This window comes from Zophobas morio, unplaced genomic scaffold, assembly GCF_036711695.1.
Source record: "Zophobas morio isolate AGI-343-1 ecotype UQ-CSIRO unplaced genomic scaffold, CSIRO_AGI_Zmor_V1 ptg000023l, whole genome shotgun sequence".
Classification (NCBI taxonomy): domain Eukaryota; kingdom Metazoa; phylum Arthropoda; class Insecta; order Coleoptera; family Tenebrionidae; genus Zophobas; species Zophobas morio.
Genome location: NW_026972128.1, coordinates 9,472,004 through 9,496,179, shown reverse-complemented (window position 1 = coordinate 9,496,179; position 24,176 = coordinate 9,472,004). Strand labels below are relative to the sequence as shown.

General features: G+C 33.4%; 2 protein-coding genes across 9 annotated transcripts in view; one reads left to right on the top strand and one right to left on the bottom strand.

Annotated features, from left to right (window-relative positions):
* Positions 1 to 8,633, top strand: part of LOC135134736 (ankyrin repeat and IBR domain-containing protein 1-like) — a 56,150-nt gene extending 47,517 nt beyond the window's left edge. For 5 of the 8 annotated variants that reach the window (XM_064063532.1, XM_064063537.1, XM_064063535.1 and 2 more), the window contains 11 exons: positions 1,747 to 2,039; positions 2,095 to 2,501; positions 2,551 to 2,722; positions 2,771 to 2,937; positions 3,399 to 3,632; positions 3,686 to 4,069; positions 4,119 to 4,419; positions 4,471 to 4,613; positions 4,667 to 4,864; positions 4,916 to 5,075; positions 5,130 to 8,633. In XM_064063532.1, coding sequence (XP_063919602.1) covers positions 1,871 to 2,039; positions 2,095 to 2,501; positions 2,551 to 2,722; positions 2,771 to 2,937; positions 3,399 to 3,632; positions 3,686 to 4,069; positions 4,119 to 4,419; positions 4,471 to 4,613; positions 4,667 to 4,864; positions 4,916 to 5,075; positions 5,130 to 6,889 — 4,095 coding nt within the window. In that variant the 5' untranslated portion in view covers positions 1,747 to 1,870 and the 3' untranslated portion in view covers positions 6,890 to 8,633. Of the gene's footprint in view, positions 1 to 1,154; positions 1,277 to 1,342; positions 1,531 to 1,746; positions 2,040 to 2,094; positions 2,502 to 2,550; positions 2,723 to 2,770; positions 2,938 to 3,398; positions 3,633 to 3,685; positions 4,070 to 4,118; positions 4,420 to 4,470; positions 4,614 to 4,666; positions 4,865 to 4,915; positions 5,076 to 5,129 lie in introns of those variants that run through there. The other 3 variants (XM_064063536.1, XM_064063538.1, XM_064063539.1) reach the window with 3 other exon arrangements.
* LOC135134738 (sodium-dependent noradrenaline transporter-like) overlaps positions 8,631 to 24,176 on the bottom strand; it is a 42,152-nt gene continuing 26,606 nt past the window's right edge. The window contains exons 2-15 of the mRNA XM_064063546.1: positions 21,001 to 21,072; positions 20,649 to 20,876; positions 20,423 to 20,554; positions 18,070 to 18,132; positions 17,829 to 18,018; positions 17,644 to 17,777; positions 17,371 to 17,510; positions 11,824 to 11,927; positions 11,645 to 11,769; positions 11,044 to 11,156; positions 10,851 to 10,991; positions 10,601 to 10,801; positions 9,674 to 9,841; positions 8,631 to 9,623 (exon numbers count right to left, since the gene is read on the bottom strand). Of these exons, the coding sequence (XP_063919616.1) occupies positions 9,525 to 9,623; positions 9,674 to 9,841; positions 10,601 to 10,801; positions 10,851 to 10,991; positions 11,044 to 11,156; positions 11,645 to 11,769; positions 11,824 to 11,927; positions 17,371 to 17,510; positions 17,644 to 17,777; positions 17,829 to 18,018; positions 18,070 to 18,132; positions 20,423 to 20,554; positions 20,649 to 20,876; positions 21,001 to 21,072 (1,910 nt within the window). The 3' untranslated portion in view covers positions 8,631 to 9,524. The remainder of the gene's footprint in view (positions 9,624 to 9,673; positions 9,842 to 10,600; positions 10,802 to 10,850; positions 10,992 to 11,043; positions 11,157 to 11,644; positions 11,770 to 11,823; positions 11,928 to 17,370; positions 17,511 to 17,643; positions 17,778 to 17,828; positions 18,019 to 18,069; positions 18,133 to 20,422; positions 20,555 to 20,648; positions 20,877 to 21,000; positions 21,073 to 24,176) is intronic.

Genomic DNA, 24,176 nt, shown 5'->3' with positions numbered 1-24,176 from the left:
CAAATTTCACCAAATGTGTATTTTTTCATATCTTGCGACTTCATATTCTATACTATACCCTAAACCCAATTTTTAAACTTTATATTTTTTTAATAATAATAATCAGTGAGACACGCAGACACGTGACCAAATAATAGACCACCATGTAGCGTTTCTTAAAAAAAAAAATAATTAGAAATATTAACGACGTTAACGTCAGAAAATTAATCACAATTAGGTGAAGAAACTATTATATCGACGAAGTAAGTACAACATTCCAGCTATATCGCTTTATTTAAATAACAAAAATTATAGCGGAAGTGAACACATAAAATATTGGAAAACAAGTTCTAAGAATTTAGAAACAACTCCCGTGTGATAACTATAATTATTCGCTTATGTCGACAAACGGCCCATGAAAGTGGGTCGAGTTTGTACTTTTAATACAGTAAATAATAAAAGTTTGGCTCTCTAAATTTTTCACGGTTCCGTAAATTTTTCACTTTCCTGTTAATTGACCTAGAATTAATGTTGATAACTTTACTTCCTGCAGTATTTTTATCTCTTAATACAAAGTGGTATTTTTAAAAGTGCCAAGATTTTTAGAAATAATTTTATTGTTTTACTATGTATTAAAGGTGAAGTAGTTTTGGGTGGAGATTAATATCACGGTGGTACAAACTATAGAAAATCAAAATTGTATGAATTCTAGCATTGAAAATGTGATTTCTAACCGATCGAATTTCATGTAAATGAAAGAAATTATAAAATTTGAATTCATTCCAAGCATCACTATAATATTTCTTTTTGTCAAACTCTTCACATGAAAATTATTTTATCCAACATTAGAATAATCACTAGATCCCAAATCAATTTGCAATAAATTAACACAACGTGTTTGTTTAGTTTTAATTCATAAACTGTATACACTTTCGTAAGCTGGTTTTCTAGGAAAGCTTAATGTGTGTTCAACAAAGCGTCACCAATATTTGATTATTTCCTACCTATCAACTACTGCACAAATATTTATCGGTTAAATGTTTATGGGTTATTCATATTACGTTGGTGTAATTACATATGGTTTAATCTCGCAGGCCGTAGTCTCTAAAAATATCGTCTTCAAAACAAGCGGGTAGTTGAGCGTCGAGACGGCGACGCCTGCGCCAGGATAATCGATTCGGCGTCGTCGTTTCTGATACACACTATTTGGTCACTATCATGAAAATGTCAATTCCTTGTCACAAATATCGCAAAATAGATAAAGAAAATGTCAGATAGTAACTCGCCCTGTTACTGGGTAAGTTTCATTGACGATTATCGTTGTCGCCTTCTGTAAATAAAATAATTTTGTTACGTAGAACATGACTCGATCTGTGTTGAATGTATGTCTGTGTAATCGTAAATTCAGAGATGTGCTACTGTTTTTGTCTTCCAAACACAATAATGCTCTTTAGTCGTGATAATAAGTCGTGAAACTCAATTAGGAGAGTTGAGAATGACGCCGTCAAGCTCAACAAATACCAGACTGCAACTTTTAATTAATGTTATCTGGTACAATAATCAATAATTTTATTTTTTTATTGTTCGCATGTACAGTGAAATAATCCCCAAGTAATTGGAACACTAGTCACGAGTCTTGCTCCTTAATTAAGGAGAGACGTAACTTATCATCGTTTAAATGCCACCTTTTCCATTTTAATATTAACCGAGACGCTAATAAGAGTAACCTTGCACTTTATAAATAGCGATGTTTGTTTGTTGTTACAGCTAAGAAAATGGACACTTTCAACAAGAAGCTGCGTTTCTTGACAAGAAACCAATCGTGGACAAGTACACATATCGAAATTTTTTATACGACCGATTGAAATTAGCTTAGACCTCCCTTAGCACAATGGGAAGCACTTCATCGAAGTTCAAAAAATACCTTCAACATGGTGATGAATTTGCCGCTATGCAAATTTATCAAAGTTCACCCGAACTCCGCAAGAACCTGGACCCTAATTTAAGTTACGGAGAAAACCATAACCACAACACCGCGCTACATTATGCTGCCAAACATGGTATTTATAAATTTTTACTCAGTTTTCCACCTTTAACTTGATACTTTTTTCGCAGGAATGAAACATCTTTTAAGAACGTTTCTAAATGACTTAGGTGGTAACCCCAATAAGAAAAATGGTTTAAACGAGTCGGTCTTGCACAGCGCTTGCCAGCTGAACCAAACGAAGAGTTTTAGCGCTCAAGAAAGACGAGCTGCTTGTGTTCAACTTCTCCTCTACTGGAAAGGCGTTCCTCTGGCAAACGGAGGTAGAGAACGAGTGGATTTGAGTTCTCAAGATAAAGAGGGTAACACGGCTCTCCACTGGGCAGCCTCGACAGGTCTAAAACGCTGTGTCGAGCTTCTGCTAGCTCATGGAGCACCCCTTTTTATCGAAAACAACGACAAGCTAACTCCATGCGACCTAGCAATGAGAGGATCACACCATGACATTGCTAGATTGCTAGAAAGCCGGATGGTTTTTGTAAGTTGACAAGAATTTCAGTGAAAATTTAAGTACGTGGCATTTCTAGGCTGACAACGCCGATTTGGTGAACGAAGATGAAATTATCACGGAACAAGAGGAAGTTTATAGCGGATTAAGAAGTCAAGACTTGCAGGAAGCTAAAGACCAGTTACTTGTTGACACTTCCGACATGCTTAAGATTCCTTTATTTACAGCTGAAGCTCTATTGAGAAATAATGGTAAGTTTTTAGAGATTTAGATGCCGTCTGTATAGTGTGAAAAATTAGAATGGTCTCGCGAACTTCTGCTGGAAAAGTGGATGAAGGATCCGGTGGAATGCTGTCAGTTAGCGGGTGTTCAAGCTCCTTCTTCGGTTCTGAAGCATGCAGGTTCTTTGGAGTCCAGCATCTCGGCCGAAACTAGTGACGAGATCAATGAAATTATGGTACGGAAGGTTTGATATACACTCTGACTGTGAATTACTTGCAAGAAATAAAATCGACAAAAACCAGCAGCAAGCAAGAATCTTGTAAATGTTATTTTAATATCTGTTGAGGCAAATTTTGGAAAATTACAGTCATCATCTTAGAGAAAGCCTTTGTAGTTTACGTGAAAGTGAGTTTTACAACATGAAAAAACAAGAGTCGTGATACAATACAGTTGCGTGTTAAAGTTTTAGGACTTAATGGGCATGTTTGTTATTTGTCCGTTTTTATGTTAAATTATTTAGTTCGGTAGATGCGTTTCGTCATTCCTTTTTAATGTAGAGAAAATGTTTGGCAATTAGATTGACCCGAAATTGTCGCCTAGTTTTTGACTAGGTATTGTGATCTGTAAATCCTTCGATTTTATTCTTGGCAAGTAGTTCTCAGTCACCCTGTATATGTGAACACAGAGATAAGTCGAGATTTTTAGTGCGAAATTTGCCTATCGACCATTTCAAACTGGGAACAGCCAGTGAAAATGTCCTGTAAACATTCTTTTTGCAAAACGTGTTGGGAAAGCTACCTCACTACCAAAATTCAAGATGGCGACGCCCATCACATATTGTGTCCAGCTTATCAGTGCCATATATTGGTTCCTGTGGAACTTATAGAAAAATTAGTAAGTCCCGATATGGCGAGGCGATATTTGCAGTTTGACATTAAGGTAGGAACAACAATGTCTGTTCGATAATTTCTAATCGTTGATACAATCTTTAGGCCTTTGTCGAAAGCAATAAAAGCATTAAATGGTGTCCCATTGCCGGTTGCGGGAGAGCGGTACGGCTACCGGAAGCCGAACAAACCGGAAACCGTATCAACAATAAATCAGTGCCGGTTACCTCCCACGCCGTAGATTGTGGAAATGCGCATTTTTTTTGTTGGGAATGTTTGGGGGAAGCCCATGCACCTTGCGGTTGCAAACAGTGGCAAGAATGGCAAATTAAAATTGCGGAAATCAAACCAGAAGAGCTTAAAGCTTCGTGCAGCGGAAGCGAAGACGCTGCCAACTGCCTCTGGCTTGTTACCAATTCTAAACCCTGTCCAAACTGCAAAAGCCCTATACAAAAAAACGAAGGCTGCAACCACATGAAGTGTTCCAAAGTATATCTCCCTTTAACATCATATTTCCTCTAATCAGCTCAATTTTTAGTGTAAATTCGATTTTTGCTGGGTGTGTCAGGAATCGTGGAAGAGACACAGTTCTGCAACCGGGGGTTATTTCCGCTGCAATCGCTTCGAGGCTGTCCACAAAGCAGACGAGAAACAAGGAAATTTAATTTCCGAAGCTCTAGACAGGAATAATCAAATGCAAGAAATGTCCCGGTTTTTGCATTTTTATACTCGTTTTAAAAACCACGAGAACAGCCAGAAATTAGAAGAGCCGCTGCTAACCAGCGTACGTCAAAAGAGAGAAGTCCTCGCCTCCAGCCTGGGATTAAAGGGCACAGAAGGTAGGTAGGTAGGTTTAATCCTAACTATGTAATTATTACTTTAATATGCAGATTCCGGAGAAAAAGGGACGAAATTTATCGAAGACGGTGTAAGGGAATTATTAAAAGCGCGAAGAGTTTTATGCGGTTCTTACGTTTACGGTTATTACTTGGAGGATGACGGTTATAACAAAACCATCTTCGAATTTATGCAGGTAATATTAAAATTTCAGTGGGAATTCTTTCGCGATAATAATTAATGCCGCAGAACGAACTCGAAGAAGTGACCGAAAAATTAAGCGAGATGATAGCTCGCCCCTATCTACGCACTCCGAAAGCCGTGATCGTCCAAACCACCGCCTTGGCGAGGAGAAAAAGACACGAATTCGTGAGAGCGGTAGCTCAAGGCTTGATTCCACCAGAAACGCCGCCCACTCAAAGGAAGCGGAAACGAAAGTATCTAGACGTAAGCAGAAAGCTTTTCTTTGGCCATTGTACTTGAATACAATTATTTCAGACTGATTTAACGCAAACGAGTGCCTGGTTGCGTGATTGTGAATGGCCTGAATACGATTCCGATGAAGATAATGAAATAAGTTTCAAACAATTTTCTGGAGGCTCTCCAAATTCCAAGGATCATCAGTGCGGCTTTTTGTGCAGCAGACACGGATGCGGCCGTAAGCACTTTTTATTGTGTAAGTCGTGGAAATTATTAATTTCTTTGAAAACAGGTTCTGATTATAACATGGAACTCATAATAGCGCTAGAAATGTCGAGACTTCAAATGATCGAAGATAGAATGAAACAGGCTCAAGCTAATGCGATCACTCCGGACCCTAGTTCGAGTATTTCGAATAATAGTAACGAAAGTGCCGACGATCAACTGAAATTGGCAATTCAGTTAAGTTTGCAGGAATCGGGAACGACAGAAGACGCAGTGCAGAATCAGCCTTACCAAAAGAGCAGCGCTGATTTAACTGTGGATTATTTCCTGAAATCTCTGGCTAATCACAAGATCGATCTGAAAACTCTCGACGTTAACAAGTTGAGTACTGAGACGGACAGAGAGCTGTTTTTCAGGCCTTGCAACGGTAACGAAGACGGGAGGTTCCAGATTTCGGATATTCACGAAAAAGGGTTCGCCTTTGAAGATGTCGACGATTATGATGACGCCGATGTGGGTTTGAAAAGGTCACACTCGACCGGCGACCTTTGTGTGCGTAGAAGCGGAAGAGGGACTAGGGTACGGATGAACGGCGACGAGCCTCGTTATCATCTGGACTCAGACCACAGCAGTCAACACGATGATAAACCTGAAGATCTAGCCAGAAAGATTCTAGCTTTACCGTCAACGTCGGTGCGCACAAAACAATTTCTTCTGCTTCACCACACGTACCCGGAGGAGGAGTCTTACCAGGGGCAGAGTTCGATAGAAGACACCACGACGTCCGATTCGATCAACGCGGATATGGAAGTGTGCGGTATTTTGAGCTCCGTCACTGACGAGGACATAGGCAAAAGTTACACCGAAGACGAAGAGATAAAGAAGACTGAGGTTACGAAAATCGTCGAATGTAAAAAACAAACACACAATCCGTTTGCCTCGTTGAAAGCAAAACTGTGTTCAGCACACCTGCCTAAAACTAGTTACTTGACGAGAATCGCGGTAAATAAAAGTATCGGTCTTCTCAGCAACAGCGAACACAAAGTCAAAAAGAACTGTGATATACCTAAAGACGAAAGGTGCAAAAGCGAGAAACACAGTCCCAAGAGCATTAAACATCAGAAGTGTTGCCGCGACGGTAGCTTCTCCAGGTCCACCGGGTTCCTTCTGGAGGACCAGCGCAAGAGCTGCAATTTGCGGATCAAGATTTGCAACAGTCCTGATTCCAAGTGCCGCAAAAGTCACATGCTAGAAACAGACAGTTCGAACGAGTACGAATCGGAGACTGGCATCCCCAAGTCACCTACGTTGTTCATATCGGGAGTGTCCATCTCCCGAACGCCAGAACCAAAATCACCCGGGATGATCTTGATATCGGGTGGTAGACAATCGAGGTCGTCTAGTTTAAGTGTACCTGTGCCTCTAACTTCGTGTTCTTTAAACATTTCTAGTACTAGTCTAAACAATACTCTGCCGCCGGAACCATTCACGCCATCTTTGGTCCGTTCGACAACCCCAGCCAATTCGCGTTCGAACATCCCCAGCCCCTCAAACTCGAGCCCCAAAAAGGAAAACAATGCCAAAGCGAAGAGCGCCAACGAACCGGAAAGAGAACGAGAGATGTTCAGGTTTCCCAAGTCTTCGACGGACGGTGCTCTGAGTTCGGTTTTGCACATACAAGAATCAAATCTGAGCTCGGACGATTTCCACGAAGCACTGTTCTTGTTGGAAAGGTCCCCGAAAACTAGAGACTCGAAGAGACGAAAAAAGTCGAAAAAGAATAAAGAGAAGGACGACAAAAAAGAAGACGTTAGCTCCGTTTTGTAACTATGTAAGACTGTTTCGTTGTTATTGTTGTTCAAAACGTATCGAAAATGCGTTTTTGTGATAAGTAGCCATGTAAGTTTTCTGTGCTAAAATTTAAGTGACCAACACGACACGCACTGGACAAATTTAGCTGTTAAATGATTATATAAAGCGTTGTTTATTTTTGTGTTTAAACTAAAATTTTGTGTTGGTAAAACGTGGTATTCTTGAAGGATTTTTTGATACGTAAGTATAAATATTTTTTTATTTCAAAAACTAGGCGGTAATAGAGGTTAAGTTATGAATCGGGTACATGCATTAATGTGTTACAGTTGTGTTAATAACTTCTTGGATATCTTCGAAAAGCTGAGTAGATTCCAAAAATATACAAATTTCCTTATTTGAGAAAAACAAGATAAAAGCAATACAACATCTTTGAAAAGTGCATAATCAAAAAGTAAATCGTGTAATAATATGATGAAAATGAATGTTTTATAAAATAATTTTTGTAAAAAATCCATATTTGGAATAAAGACTTGCTTTACCGTTGTGTACATTTTAAAATGTTTCTTTGGTTGTAAATCTTCCAAATAATAATGTTGACATAACTTTTCCTCTATTTTCCGTTGTGGTCACAAATTCAAAAACGTATTCTCTTCTCGTACAAGCCCTCGGTCAGCTGAAGGATCTAATTTAAGGTACTTCCAAATAATTCATTTTTACCCAAGAATATTCCGTTCGAGTAAGCACTGCTTCTTGGATCTCGTAATGTATATGTGTCGCTGTCCTCCAACTATAACTCTTGTTCAAAAAAATTTCCTTCTAGTTATGTTGATTTTTACCCTAAACTGTGTTCGCCTTCAACAACAGACTGACGATTTGTGAATACTTTTTTGAACCAAACGGTGTACCCTACTAACGTTGAAATTTTTTACGAGTTGTTTTGCTTATCGATTTGTAGAAAAATCATATCAACAAAAGAAATTCGTTGACGAATGAATTGAACAACTCCTAAATTAAACTGTCGTTTGGCATAAGTAAACACTTGTAATATTTTTTGTAGAAAGTTTTTATAAAATTTTATATAAACACAAATTTCCTAGATGTCATTATAATTTATAAAATTTAGGCCTAAAATTTATTTTTGACTGACTAAAAAATATAGTATTAAAATAATAGTGATATTTTCACATTTGAAACTAAACCAATTTATAGTCTATTGATTTACATTCAAGATTTAACTCTTCCTAAACTTGCCGTTATTTACATGAAGAAATAAAAAGGCAAGACGTCGATAATACCCCTTCATACTTAGACTGAATTTTAATTTACGTACTCGTATTTAAGTCATTTTAGTCGAACTAGTTTTTTAATTTTTATGTACAAAAATTATTTTCTTATGATAATTTACTACTATATTCTATAACATTTGCATTGATATGTACGCACAATATCTAATTTGATTCTTATAATAAAATTGCCAATTAATCAGAAAATGTAACACATCAATAAATTCTCTCGCGCGATTGATTCAATTTTGCCCACAATACCGAAATTTGAATCACCTTTTTTTCCAAAAATCAGACAATAGATTCCGTGTAAAGCTTCCGGAGAAATTTACTGGTGTGTAATATTTTTACCATGAAATGTAGAATTATTAAAAACATGTAATGTTGAATGTTCTATACCCATAAAGTAGTTGTTAGATGAAACCTTGTACTGATTGTGATTTTTTTAGCAAATAATAAATAAACCATTTCTGAAACGTTTTATTTTTTATGGTGTTTATTGTACAAGCTTTGTTTGGTACAATGTAAACCTCTTGAAGTACGTGTAGCTCTTATAAATCTTATCTTTATAAATGTTAAAAAAATATTTAAACAATGAAGGCAGAATTGTTTAAATATTTTTGGGCGATTTTACACACAAAAATTGTTTATGTTACTCCACAAGGAAGATTCTCCTTTCGAATAACACAGACTGCACTTACAACATCAAAACTACATCTAGGACTAGTATCTCCAAAAATAAATTATAAAAAACGTATAAAGCTCAGTTCAAATACTTTGGCATTTATGGCAAACAACATTTTTCTAACTCCAATCGTTGATTTCACCTCGATAAATTAAGTAATATACAAATTTAAGTAAACAAACTTAAAGTAGACTATTCTAGTTAAATTAGTTCAACAAGAACACAGCTCATAGCAAACTTATTTTGACGACCTTATTTTATTTACAAAACTGCTTTTCTTGTTCAACTATTTATCCGCTATATTTATTATTTCTATATGGGCCAGCCATATGAAACATTTTGGACCCAAAAAAATCAAATACTTTCATATCAAATTCATGCATTTGTTACGTAAAACCATTTAATACTTTGATCTACAAACAGTTTATACTTATTACGTTTAAACATTTATACATAAAGCTTTTATTGTTCATATGATTGCCAATCGACACTTGTTAAGTCGTATTACTGGTATTTTTAAGAGTAGCACAATTTGGCACGACCGTTCTTAAATATTCTTACAATTAAACATCTAGAACTACCATATTCATTTATACAGAACACTTAACATGAAAAAATCATATACGACCAGCGCAATGAAAATACAACACAAACAAAGATTGACAGAAACTTGAAAAAGAACTTACACGAATAACCAATGTTTAGCCTTAAATCTACTTACTAGTTTACTCCGTCGGATTTCTTCGTGTTCTTCTACAGGAGTGATACTAATAGCAAGTTTCTAAAAAAAAAGTTTTTATGGTGTGGGCCTGATTAAATAAATTGTCTCACCTCTTTCAAAGTTCCCTCAGTTTTGATCAACTGTAACACACCAACTAATGGAATCATTATAATGGACGAAAGAGCTAAACCCCATCCGACCCATTCTGCCCATCTGGGGTACAAGTAGTCGTTATATTTAAGTGGCTGAGGGTTGAGCAATCCGAAGAGTACTACCATCTGAAATTTTGTAACTCTTAAGGATGTGCATAAACAACACAGCTGAATAGTAATATTTAAATCTCTTTATGAAGCTCTGATCTTGGGGCAATGTAATGGCACCTTAATAATAAAATGCATGTTCTCTTCTTTAAGTGGTAAGCTTTTACTGCTTATTTAGACTTTATTGTAACAATTATCCATGTCATTCTTTATAGTCGACATAGTCTGTAAGTGACAAGTCAATAACTATGACGTCATCGTGATGAGTATGTGCTCAAAAGTGATCTTGAATTGAGCAGCTGCAATAGAAACGTATCAACGGTAGAAAGTTTGAAACCACTAAATTTCGTATTGACTGGCTAACGTTCTCGTCAAATTTTATTCAAATTTAAAATGTGGTATGCGTTAAATATGTATTTAGTGCATAATGGATGTGAGTTACTCCTGATGATGTACACATGTTTACAAAAGTAATTAAGTCTTATCTTGTTTTAGGCAGGGAAATGAACTTGACTTTCATCGTACTAAAAATATTGCCGCAGAAACTAAATATATGCACAAGTTGTGTATAAAAAAGTTTTTATATTTATTTTATATTCCACATTTAATTTCCATTACCTGATTGACTCCCAACTTTCGTTCACTTGATTTTGTTAAAAATATTTTTTTGCGTCAGATTTCCATACAGACATAGATTTTTAAAAATCTGTGTTCTATGTATGTCGTCTCCTTCGAAAATCTGTCAGGCTTAATCTAGTATTTGAAATCTGTACTAACAATTATGAAGGTCGGACTGATGAATTTCCAGCAAATCCTCCAGTAAAGTCCAGGTTTAGATCCAATCATTGCTTCAACGTCTTGAGTGAATCTGTCCAAACCATAGAACCATGAAACAGCAATCGCTTCAAAGAGAGCCGAGCACAACAGAGAAATTCCAGCGGAGTAAGTATCAAACAGGTTAAAAGTGTAAATACCGCCCTAGAAAAATCTTTTACAATTGAAAAAAGAAAGTTGATAAAGCGTATACGGGAGTGACATTGATGAGCGCGACGGAAAAGGAAACAATGATGACGCCAAGCGTAAAAATCTCCCTCGAATGCTTTCGAGTTTTGAAGAACGTCGTGTATTCATCCATTAAGCCGGTGATTACACATTCCAGCCCTCCCATCTAAAAAAAATTCGTTTAGCTTTGCACACTAATTGTTGACTTTATAACTCACAGCAGAGTCAAGTCCGAGCATGATCAGCATGAAAAAGAACAGCATTGACCAGAAGTGAGATCCGGGGAGGGTAGCCACGGCTTCTGGGTACACTTGGAATACCAGACCCGGCCCTGAAAAAGTTTTTCTCATTGAATGTTTTTTGTTGATCACGTCTTATTCCAAACGATAATCTACAAACACGCCCATTAATAATAATTAGAACGTTTTTTATTCACAATTACCCTCTAATTTTGAGGGTTTTTTACAACCTCCTATAAATTCAGGTGAAGGAGCAACCGATATTACCCGAACCACAGGCACAATGTGTAAAGTGGAGCCTGAAGTAAGTGAATTTATTACCCGCGGATTTATGACAGAATATGCTTTCATTTCGGATTTATCGCAGTTTAAATATCCTTCAATTTTTAAGTTCTTCAAATATTAAATTTGGAAAAACCGTACTATAATTTAGAAGAAATAAGGAATTTTCGTTTCTGCTTTTGTTCCGGTGTTTAGCGTCAAGCCAAATCCTGTATTTTAAGCGATTCATGTGCTGTCTGTTAAACGGAATGTTTGTCGGATAATTGAACGTATTTCAGAGCGTAATTGTTTGGCTTACCCTCGGTAGCGACTGTGCTAATGTGAACGCCTTGTTTGTACGACATAAATCCCAAATAGGTGAATATCACGAATCCCGAGAAGAAGCTTGTAAAACAGTTCACGGCAGTTGTCACAATGCAATCCCTGAAATTTCACTTCTGTTAGACTGGTTCGTTATTGGGGATTAGGAGTTCTTACCTGAAACAGTTGTTGTGGAACGTGTTGTAGCTGGCATAAGAGAGATGTACACCAAATCCTGCTCCCACGGAGTAGAATATTTGCACGGCAGCATCAACCCAGACCTGAAATTAGGAACAAATTGCGGCATCCTTGAGTAGACAGCAACTGGATGAAGGTAATTACCCTTTGGTAATTCGTTGTGAATCTACTAATCTATGAAAAGTGTGACCTGGTTGGTTCCTTTGTTCGAAACAAAAATCTATTTCAGTTGAAGAGTTATGTATGTTTTTTTAAATTCATCAAAGTGGTTCAGTTTCAGACAAAAGCTATTAGTTTGTATTACCTCGAAAAGTATAATAAATTTGATTATTTGGATGTTCTCGTCTAACTGTGATAGTCCTTTTATCTTGGAATCACGTTATAATACCTATGTATAATTAAAAATTTATTTGTTCATTTATGATCGATATGGACAGTTATTTAAAAGCAACCCTAACGTAGAAGCTAAGGCGACAAATTAAGAAATAACAAAAAATCTGGAAATGAAAAAATCAGATTTCTTTTTCAACCATATAAGTTTATGAACAATATTTTAATAGAATATATTCATTTATGCATTCGTATCACTTTAAATTTTCCATTGTTTATCTCCACATTTGTATCATTTTAACAAGCAAATATGTATATTTATAAATATTCATTTTGAATACACCCAGATAGATGAATTTTCTAATCAATAACTTGTTTACCTAAAAGTATTACAGTATCCGTGTGACACTATACTAAAAAGATGTTATCATCAAAATCATCCATCATCATTATAATTGGATGTCTGAAACTTTTTCTATTTTCTATTTTGGTTTTATTATTTGCAGGTGGTCTGAGAACAATTCTTGATAAGGAAAGTGTGCTTTGCAAACTGTAACCAACTTTTTTTACAAAAGGAAAATGTCAAAACTATTTTTACTATTAACTATTATTTTACAAAAAATACTACCACTTTATTTTTGTCAACTTCGCAATCACCGAGTTCTTCTATATGACTGTTTATCTGAGATTATACTGCTTTATTTTTACTCTTAATTTTGAAGATTTTTTTTAGTTTTGAAGCAGTTTATTTATTGGCAGTGATTTCATCAGAAAGTTTTTTCGTCTAGGTGAGGTTTTCTATTTAAAAAACAAAGAGAAATACTTTTCATGTGTGGAAATATAGCAAATACAGTCTTATATGACAATCACTGAACGTCAAACTTGTCATAGTCACCCTGGTGTCTTTAGAAATAGTGTGCGTTTATTCCGATTTGTAGTAGTGATTCCTGTGTTTTATGTTTTTTTTTGTTTACATTTCTCAAAATTCATCTTCATTTATTGATAAAGTTTCCAAAATTGTAGAGTCAAAAATTAAAAAATTAACAACGGTCCATAGTCAAAAATAAAAAAAGATTTGGAAATAAAGACAAAACAATTATGACACAAATAAATAACTTAAACCACATTAATAAACATAGAAATACATAAAAACAAACGGTATATGATTGGAATTTCCTGAACTATAAAACGAAGTCAAGGACCAATTTTTCAGTTGATATATCCAGAATGATAAAAAAAAATCACGGATAAGATCGATGTGACGTTCTTGACAAACCATTGAAAAATTCGATAGAAGTCCCTAAACCAAACTTTCGAAAATATTAAACCTCAAAATTGAAGAATTAACTTCGTATTCTGATCTGTTTCAATGTACTGTCTGCATTAATACGCAGTGAATTATTTAGTTGTTAATAATTTAATGATGGTTTGCTTGATTGCGATCCACGACTTTATTTTTAACCGTTTCCAGATGTGATTTCAATTTTTATCGAAAGTTTAAGATTTTCAAAAGCTTGGTTCAGAGGTTTTTTTGACCTTTTTGTGAGTTCTTTAATTTACATTTCAAATTGTATTATCAAGTGGTAAAGCGCTGACCAAAATTCGTCACCAGCAATGAAATGACGTAATCTTCAAATTTTACGATAGTAGTAAATTCTATGTCCTCCGTGTACGGTTTATGAATTCGTATTGAGTTTGTATCTTAGACGTCAAGATTTATGGGAAAAAAGTCAACAACAATTTTGTCGAATCAATGTTATTTAAATGTTAAAAAGGAGCATAGTCCTGAACTTGTGGTTTATAAATACGCTATTGAGATTTTTCGGCTTTACGATTTCTCAAATTTTCAACTTCAGATGTTTCAACTTTTCAATATTTCAATTTTTGACTTTTTCAATTTTTTCATTCTTCAAATTTTCGATTTCTCATTTTTTTTTATTTTCCGATTTCTCAATTTTCTGATGTTTCGATGATACGATTTCTCAAATTTTGTGCTCTTCAATTTTACGATTTCTAATATTTCGATTTTTCAATTTTTCAAATTTTGACGTTTCTAAATTTTCAGTTTTCCGATTTCTAAAGTAATCTTTTTTTTATTTTCCCATTTCTCGACTTCTCAAAGTTTCGATTTTTCAATTCAACAATTCTTCAATTTTTCGATTTTTCAGGTTTTTTATTTTTCAATTTTTCGACTTTGCTCTTTTAGTTTTTTGATTTCTCAATTTTTTGGATATTTCTTTCAGTTTTGAGATTTTCAGTATTTCGATTTTTGGACCGCTGGATTTTTGATTTCTCGAGTTTTTACTTTTTGGATTTTCAATTTTTCATTAAACTTTAGATTTTTTAATTTTTCGACTGTTTTATAATTGGATTTCTCGAGTTTTCAGTTCTTCTATATCTCAATTTTTCGATTTTTCATTAATTTGATTTCTCGATTTATCGAATTCAGATGTTTCGATGTTTCGATTTTTCGGTGATTCGATTTTTTGGTTATCTGATTTTTCAAATTTTCAATTTTTTTAATTCTAGAGTTTCGATTTTTGGAGTTTCAGTTTTCTGATTTGTCGATTTTTCAATTTTTCGATTTTTAAATTTTAGATTTTCGAATTTTTATTCTTTGATTTTTTGATATTTGAATTTCTGGATTTTTCAATTTTGCGATATTTTAATTGTTGAATGTTCTAAATTTTAGATTTTTCGATTTCTCGATATTTTGATTTTTCGGTTCCTCAGTATTTCTATTTTTCAATTTTTTAAATATGTATTGACGTTGCTAAATTTTCAGTTTTCCGATTTCTCAATTAATCTATTTTTGATTTTCCCACTTCTCTACTTCTCCACGTTTCGATGTTTCAGTTCTTCACTTCTTCGAATTTTCGACTTTGTTTTTTTGGTTTTTCGATTTCTCAATTTTCCAATTTCCTAATTTCTCAATTTTTGGATATTTCTTTCAGTTTTGGGATTTTTTGACTTCCGAATTTTCCGTTTTTCAACTTTTCGATATTTTCATTTTTCAATTTTCCGGATTTTTCGGAAATTTATCGAGATTCGGATGTTTCGATTTTTCGACTTCTCGACATTTCGACTCCTCAGTTTTTCGATCTTTTGATTTTTCGATTTCTCGATGTCTCAGTTTTTAAATTTTTGGATGTTTCGATTTTTCGATTTGTCGGTTTTTCGATTTTTTACTTTTCGGCTTTTCGATTTTTCGATTTTCCAATTTTTTTAGTTTTCAAGTTTCGATTTCTCGAGTTGTTGATTTTTCAGTTTTTCGATTTTTAAATGTTACATTTTCAAATTTTTATTTTCATTTTTTGATGTTTAGATTTCTCAATTTTTCGATTTTGCGGCATTTTAATTTTTCAATGTTTTAAATTTTAGATTTTTCGACTTTTCAGATCTTCAATATATTTTAATTTTTCAGATTTTGATGTTTCTGAATTTTTAGTTTTCCGATTTCTCAAATAATCTAAGTATTTTTGAGTTTCCCATTTCTCGAGTTCCCAAAGTTTCGATCTTTCAGCTCTTCAGTTGTTCAATTTTTCGATTTTGCGAAGTTTGCGATTTTTCGACTTTGCCATTTTGACTTTTCGATTTCCCATTTTTTCAATTTTTTTCGTTCATTTTTGTGATTTTTCAGTTTCTCGATTCTTCAATTTTTCTTCTGTTTCAGTTTTTAGATATTTGAATTTTGGAATTCTTTAGTAATATTTCAACTTTTCGATTTTTCGAGTTCTGGATTCTTCGATTTCTCAACTTTTTACTTTTTTGGATTTTCAATTATTTGTTTGTAAACTTAGAATTTTTCAATTTTTCAACTGTTTTATACTTCGATTTCTCAATTTTTCAACTTTTCGATATTTTAACTTCGATTTCTCGAGTCTTCTATATTTCAATTTTCGGAATTTTTAAATTTTCGATTTTCCAATTTTTTTTCGACGTTTCGATTTTTCAATTATCCGATTGCTCAATTTCTCGATTTTAAAATTTTAAATTTTCAAATTTTTATTTTTTTGATTTTTTTCATATTTGGATTTCTCGATTTTACAATTTTTCGATATTTGAACTTGTCAATGTTTTAAATTTTTGATTTTTCAATTTCTCGATTTTTCAGTTCTTCAATATTTTTATTTTTCAATTTTTAGATTTTTTTGAATTTTGCCATCTTGGTTTTTCGACTTTTAAAATTTTTCGAAATTTCGATTCTTAGATTTCCCGATGTTTCAAGTTTTCGATTTCTCAGTTTTTTCAACATTATCGGTTTTACGATCTTTTCAATTTTTGTTTTTCGCAATTTTTCTATGATTCAATTTTTCATTTTTTCGGTTTTTCGATCATTGAGAGCGTTATTACTAAAAGTAAAACTAAAAAATAACTACCAAAATTGTGGCCAAAATTATATAAAAATTAATACAAAATAAACAAAATAGAACACAATCCTTCTAAAACATAAAATACATAACTGCACTTTCCCGAAAAAAAACTATAGCATGATTACGGTTCCACTAGTATTGTTAGTTTAGGACGTTTTATCAGTATCCCTGTGAGATGTAGTATTTGTTTGTAAATAAAAGCATCCACTTAATAACTATTTCCCGCAGAAATTCTGAACGCTTAAAGTCGACATTGGCTTGAGAGCGCTCCGGTCTGTGGATCAAACAAGTGTACTACTCAAGCTGAAAGCAATAACGTTTACAGAGTTTCAATATCTCTATCTGTTTTCAAGATATAAGGCCGCGGGCTTTTAACTGGGACACAAGAATCCTAGAAAAGGTGCAAAAAATTCAGTGTTAGTTAATGAATTGAGATAAATTGGGGAAAATAAAGTCATCTGCATAATGAACAATGAAAATATACATTTTTTTACATTTCAGAAATCCACAACACAGCAGTTGAAATGTATAATTCATATTATATTTCGTTTTATTGTTAAATACTTACCAAAATTAGAATTTTAATGTAATCTTTTGTATTCTAGTAACACAATACTGATAAGAGACTAAATTAAATTATTTTTTCTACACTAATTCTGTTACTGATCAGTTAACGAGATTTACACCGTTAACTTTTAATATTTACTACCTTACCAACATAAAATAACAGCTGGGGGATCTTTAAAACATGCAGAGAATATAACCTAAGGAGTTGGTATTTAGAAAATAGTTAAAAAGGGTGGCGATCGAAATGTTCAAATACCTGTGTTTCTCTAAGTTTAGATAACTCCGGCTTCAGATAGTACGAGATACCCATGCCTGATCCTGGTAACATTAACCCTCGAATAAGAAGAATTGTTAGAACCACGTAGGGCATGGTGGCAGTTACCCAAACAACCTTCCCTGCAAGAAAATGAAGCAAATGGTTTTTTTTGTATGGATTCAACAGCAATAAAACTTCAAAAATTATACAAAATATACCAAAATTAAGTTCCAAAATAGAAAAAAAAAATCTTTTTCGGTTGCATTTTTTTACCTGACGACTTGACTCCTTTAAACAGAGATATGTACAACATTACGTAGACAAGCATCAAACATAAAACCAGCTGCCATTTCGGGTAACCCATTTCGTGTAATCCATCACTCCATTGCATTTCTAATACTGCTCGGCTGCAATACAGTTAATAAATTCGTCTTTTAAAAAATAGTAATTTTATTTACTGAAAAAATTCTGATGCTGGTGTATGCCTGTTTGTAGGTGTTGTGTCGTTAAATATTGGAGCTTTTACGGTAACGTTGGAAGTACCCGGCAACATGCTTTCCCAACATTTTCCCGTGTTCCATGTGTTATTACAATGTAACCACGGTAAATCTGGAGTGAAACTTGTTCCCAAAAAGTACAATGCCCACGCTGTTAATACAAAGATGTATCGATTATGTTTTTCTTTCAATAGTAACTTACCTATTATTACATTATAATAGAACGAAACGTAAAACGCAACTAGGACGGCACAGAAACCAACACCTGTGTAAAGAAAAGATTATTCAATATTGAGCATATTTTACGCATTTAAAAGCCACTTTGAAGTACTATTGAACAAAGCGTCTTTTACAATCCTGCAAACAAATCATTTTTTCTGTAAAAATTGCAAGTAATCATTACGTAAATATTCTTACAAACGAAGTCGAACACAAACCTGTCAGGAACATAATGGTTTGAAGAATAATATTTATGCGAAAATTTCTTTTGTGTTTAATAAAAATTGTTCCTCAAATTATAGACGTGAGAATTTTACCTTTTACTCATACTCTTATTAAATAACAGTAATAACAAACACTGTTAATGTAAAAACAAAATAACGGATGTTTAAATAAAAAATTCTCAAAATTGGTCGTAGTAACCGCTACGTTAATAGCGGGGTTTTAAAACCTGATCTATAAAAAAAGAATGCAATAAGATATCAAAGACATACTGGCTAATACAAAATCGTTCTTATTGGCACATTTCGTATGACGATTTATTTAAACTTTACAGTATAGGAAGACACAGGTTTTCCGCTTCCGTCGTTATTAATTTTATTATGTAAATAATTTCGAAAATTGCTTAACTCGTGCTTGAACTTTAGATTATTTATTCATCTCCTCTAAAAAATTGTTTTTGCTTTCACATCGTACTGCGTCTTTAAAAAAATCGTTTCGACCATCACATGTTTAGTTTATCGCAGACATTACATAATAAATTTCTTGTAATTGTTTTTCAAATTTGGTGTATATTTTACGTCAATAATTATTATATTTATATTCACTGATCCTAAAAATAATTAAACATTCTAAAATGCGCCCCATACTCATGCGATATTTATATTGTGAGGCGAGGGAAGTCTTGTGTAAATAACTTTACAGATTTTCAGAATGGAAGACGATGAAACAATAAAGAATATCAGTCATTATATTAACAGAACTGTTTGAATTTCCTTTAAAGGACTGTTACAAAATATGAATACTGGAATCGATTTGAAAGTGCAGGCGATGGCCGAATGATTAAAGAGTATCAAACACTTAGTTATAAATCAGTTTATTTTACACTTAACTCATCTATGTAAAGTAAATTTTGTTGTAGTCTCTGAGCATGAAGACTTTATTGCACTTGTTGCATTACTTTATCACCACTCTGTAGATTACATTTTGAGACAATAAAATAAAATAATGATTTCACTATCCGCGATTAAACACGAAATTTTGTAATTAAAAAATACAAATATAAATTTATTTTAATTCCAGATCGCATTTACCTTAATTGTAAATCCCGCGGCAGCACTTTCTTAATCCCACATTCATTTAATAAAAATGATTTATCGTAACAAACATATGAATTACGGCAACAAATTAATATGTAACACGCCGCGCCCCAAAGGAGCAGTGAAAATGCATTATCAAGGGAGCGACCAGTCAACATCAAGCACAGCTTTTCAGTATTTATATTCATTTCACATAACTGGCTATCAAGATACTGATATTAAAATCTTTTCTTTCTAAATTATTTTTGTTGGACAGAAATGGTGCAACATACACCAGTGTTCTGAAGCTAATTCAAGTTGAAACGAAATACCTCAGGGAGTTCAGTGACGCCGCTGAAAGACATTTATGCAAAATTACCGTAATGAATATAGCAAACATCCAATTTGGTAAAAAATCCGGCAAAAGCTAAAACGACATCAGCGTAAAGCTATAAAAATTTATAGGGTGATGCATCTCAACCATGCGATCGAGTTACTTGCAATCTGCCATAAACATACATTAAAACTCAATTCTAGGGATAGATATTACGGTAATTCTAGAGAAAATAAAAAAACTATTGTGGTTTGGTTATTTAGTCCATGATTGAAATAAACATTCTGAATACATTATCTTATGGCGATCACTTTCTCAGAAATAATAATATAAAAATTTAAGTGTATCATAACATCGTAAACAGAGTTTCGAATATACTACATAATATCCAGTTAAGCTCACAACAATCCCGCTTACATAATTTCAGCTCACTCCGACCTCGAAATATGTACAGTACTCCTCAATAAATAACAAACACTAGTCTAATTTACATTTTTATTACCAATCGGAGCTTTTCTTAATCCAGATTGGTTTTTTTCTATCCTATTGTTAAAGAACACTGTTGTATTGTTGCAGAGATTAGATCAGATACGATTTTCTGACTTACCCACCTCGCAAAGTCTTGATTCACTTTCTCAATAACTTAATCATAGTTGCGTAATTAAATAGATTAACTAAGAGTGAAAAATGAAATAAAAGCATACCCTTGAATAGAGGGCATATCCTCCATAAACTAATAGGTCCCTGCCTATTGAACTGTCCCAAGATGAGTTCCATATAAAACAAGGGAACAGCTCCGAAGACTAACATTAAAGTATACGGAACTAAAAAAGCCCCTACAAAAGAATTTTAATGGTTTCTTATAATAAGATCAGTCATAAAAACCAATCATAAATCCCGCTAATGAGACGCCGATATTATATTGCCTACCTCCTCCGTTCTTATAACAAAGATAAGGAAATCTCCAAACATTAGCGAGATCAACTGCAAATCCAATGATGGATAATAAAAAATCAGCGCCTGAACTCCACGTTTCTCTGCTTTCGTCCGGAACGTTTGGCGAATCAGAGTCCGCTTCGCCTGCTTGACTAGAACTTGTGGATAATATGAAGGATTCGTAACCCTTTTCATCTTCTTCGAGCTGTACATGAAGATCTTCTAAAAAAGGGGAAAGTTGAAATTAGTTCAGTTTAATTCGTAATTAACGGTAGAGAGAAATTTTGAATAAATATAAACTTCGTAATGAAGCAGCTAACAGGAACAATATTAGTGTAGTACTTACTTTTTCTTAGTGTGCAGGTAAGTACTATGTTACTGGTTTGATTATTATGATGTTTAATAGGTTTGGCTCTACCTGAAAAAATATATTAATTTTATTAATTCAGCTGCTTAAGAAGATTTCGAACGATGTTAGGAACGGAATATGTCAAATAGTCACTTAAAAATAAAAAAGTTTAATAATATTTACCACCTAATTCTAAAAAAATATACACATACGTTACTCAAAAATCTTAGTACAGATTGTCCTTCAGAAGTGTGTTCTAAATGATTAATGGGTCTTAAGGTTTTAGCTATTTTACATCGAATTTTAATGCAACTATATAAATACTACTACTAGCAACATACAAAAATAGTAATTAAATTAAATCCCATTATTATAGTTGACGCAAAAAAAGGAGTGTTTTAATAATTTTGAAAACTTTGTCTATGGCACCGTACCTCCCCCAATTTCAGTGACGTTTTTTCTGTTTGAAAGCTGGTTTAATCGGAATAGCGCGTCGACCGTCTCTGTGAACCTTTCAGTATTAACACTTGTTCCTGAAGCTTCATCGCCGATACATTTTTACAGTTATATTACTTAATGATTATTTTAAACTTATTTTAAAATTTAATTATGGGAGAAGAAACCAGTCGTATAGGTAACAAAGACTACATTCTGTCTGCCACGTGAAAACAAAAGAAAAGAAAAATATACAAATAATTTTACATGCAACATCAGTAGAATGTTTTGTTGAAAATAACTTTGTGCTTAATAAGCACGCTCATATATACTTAATATACCCCGTGAGCGAATGTTTTTTTCTCACTGTGATTGGTACTATCTATTTTTTTTTACTCACATGGGTCATTATGAATAAACACAATTTTTCAGAATCAATTTTTATAATTTTTCGAAAAACCTGGATGTGTCCAATTGTATTTAAGAGGCGAGGAAAGTTCTGTCTAAATCATTTTTGACCAATTTTTTATCTCGAATTCTTTCCAGGTTACTTTTAAGGTTATTAGACAGTTATATTGTACACGGGATGAGTCACTAATCGCGGTGTCCTCGATGCTTCATTAATAATTGTTATTAGGTCTCCCGTTTCCGTCTGTCTGTCTGTCTGTGTGTCTGTCTATCTGGCGCCTGTCCGGATTTTTATTTGACAAATAGTCTCTGCAACTAGTGGGCCAATTGTTGTCAAATTTTATATGTACATTAGGAAGATCATATAGATGATAGAACGCTCACCAAAATTTGACTAATCATCCCTACCACCAATGAGATGACGTCATCTCTGAAGTTTACAATAATATATATTCTTTTAATTTTATAAAATAAGATACTCTTGCACTTGTAGTGTACGAATCCGTACTGAATTTTTATCCTAGACATCCCCGATTTTTGGAAAAAAATTAAAATTTTATATCAACATTTTGCAATTTAATTTTGTAACTGCAAAACCGGAGAAGGATAACAGTCTCCCGTTTCCGTCTGTCCGTCTGTCTGTCTATCTGGCGTCTGTCCGGATTTTTATTTGACAGATAATTTCTGCACCTACTGGGCAAATTGTTGTCAAATTTTGTATGTACATTAGGAAGATCATATAGATGGTAGAATGCTTACCAAAATTTGGCTAATCATCCCCACCACCAATGAGATGACGTCATTTCCGAAGTTTACAGTAATATATATTTTTCTTTAATTTTATAAAATAAGATACTCTTGCACTTGTGGTGTATGAATACGTATTGAATTTTTATCCTAGACATCCCCGATTTTTGGAAAAAAATCCAAATTTTATATCAACATTTTGCAATTTAATTTTGTAACTGCAAAACCGGAGACGGATAAAAGTCTCCCGTTTCCGTCTGTCTGTCTGTCTGTCTGTCTGTCTATCTAGCGTCTGTCCGGATTGTTATTTGACAGATACTATCTGCAACTACTGGGCCAATTGTTGTCGAATTTTGTATGTAGATTAGGAAGATCATAGAGATGCTAGAACGCTCACCAAAATTTAAGGTATTCTTGCACTTGTGGTGTATGAATCCGTATTGAATTTTTATCCTAGACATCCAGATTTTTTGAAAAAAATCCAAATTTTATATCATCATTCTGCAATTTTATTTTGTAACTGAAAGCCGTTTGCTCTGAAATCTTGCAAACGTGGTCGTAGTTATGGTAAATCGTTAATCAAAACTTATTCGTTTATCCCCTCCCAAAAAACGACATCTCAAAATTTGTCAAATAAATGCGATATAAAATGTGTAAAACATGATGAGTTTAAACTTGTGATTTATCATTTCATTCACAATTTTTATAATTTATACAGGGTGACTCTCAAAAAAATTGATGAATGTGTCAATTTATTTATGTTGATTAAATCAGGAACTGCAAAACGGAATGCTCTGAGATCTTGCAGATAATATTTTGAAATTATCGTAAGCATTTAATCAAAATGTATCCGTTTATCCCCTCCAAAAATTGATAACATCATCTCAAAATTTTGCCGATTAAATCCTATCGAAAATGTGCAAAATATGATGAGTTGTCATTTATCACTGCATTTATTTTTTTAGAATTACTTATTCCGGGTGACTCAAAAAAATTAATGAATGTACTATGTAAACCCATAGTATGCTTTTTGCATTACATACATATCTTTATTTTAACTTCTAGAGGTTCTCATAAAAAAAACTCGCGAAATCAAATTTTATCATTTTTCGAAAAATACTCGATAGTTTTATTGTCCTTCAGGAGCGAGGAAAGATCTGTCGAAATAACCTTCAACCGACTTTTTACATATTCTTATTAGATTCTTCCTAGGCTTTACAACACCACAGTTTATTTTCGTAATTCCAACTTTTTTTTTCAGCAATGCAAGGTTTCGCAAACAAAAAATCGCAGTTACGTTATTTTTAAGTTGTGTGTTGCAATATTTTATGAAAAAACAGAAGTACACGCTTTGTTACGATATCAATAAATACAGTTTTATATATAGTGTTTATAAAAAAATAAATTTTGCAATTTTCAAATACCGATATTTCAGTTTTTCAAATATATTTTATTAACTTCATTTTACTCTATTTTTGTTCTCTTTCTTTCGTTGTGTTCCTTTGTCCCTTAAAAAATAAAAATTCTCAATAACTAGCAGCTTAACTACAGAAAATACGTAGCAAAAAAAAGAGAGAACAAAA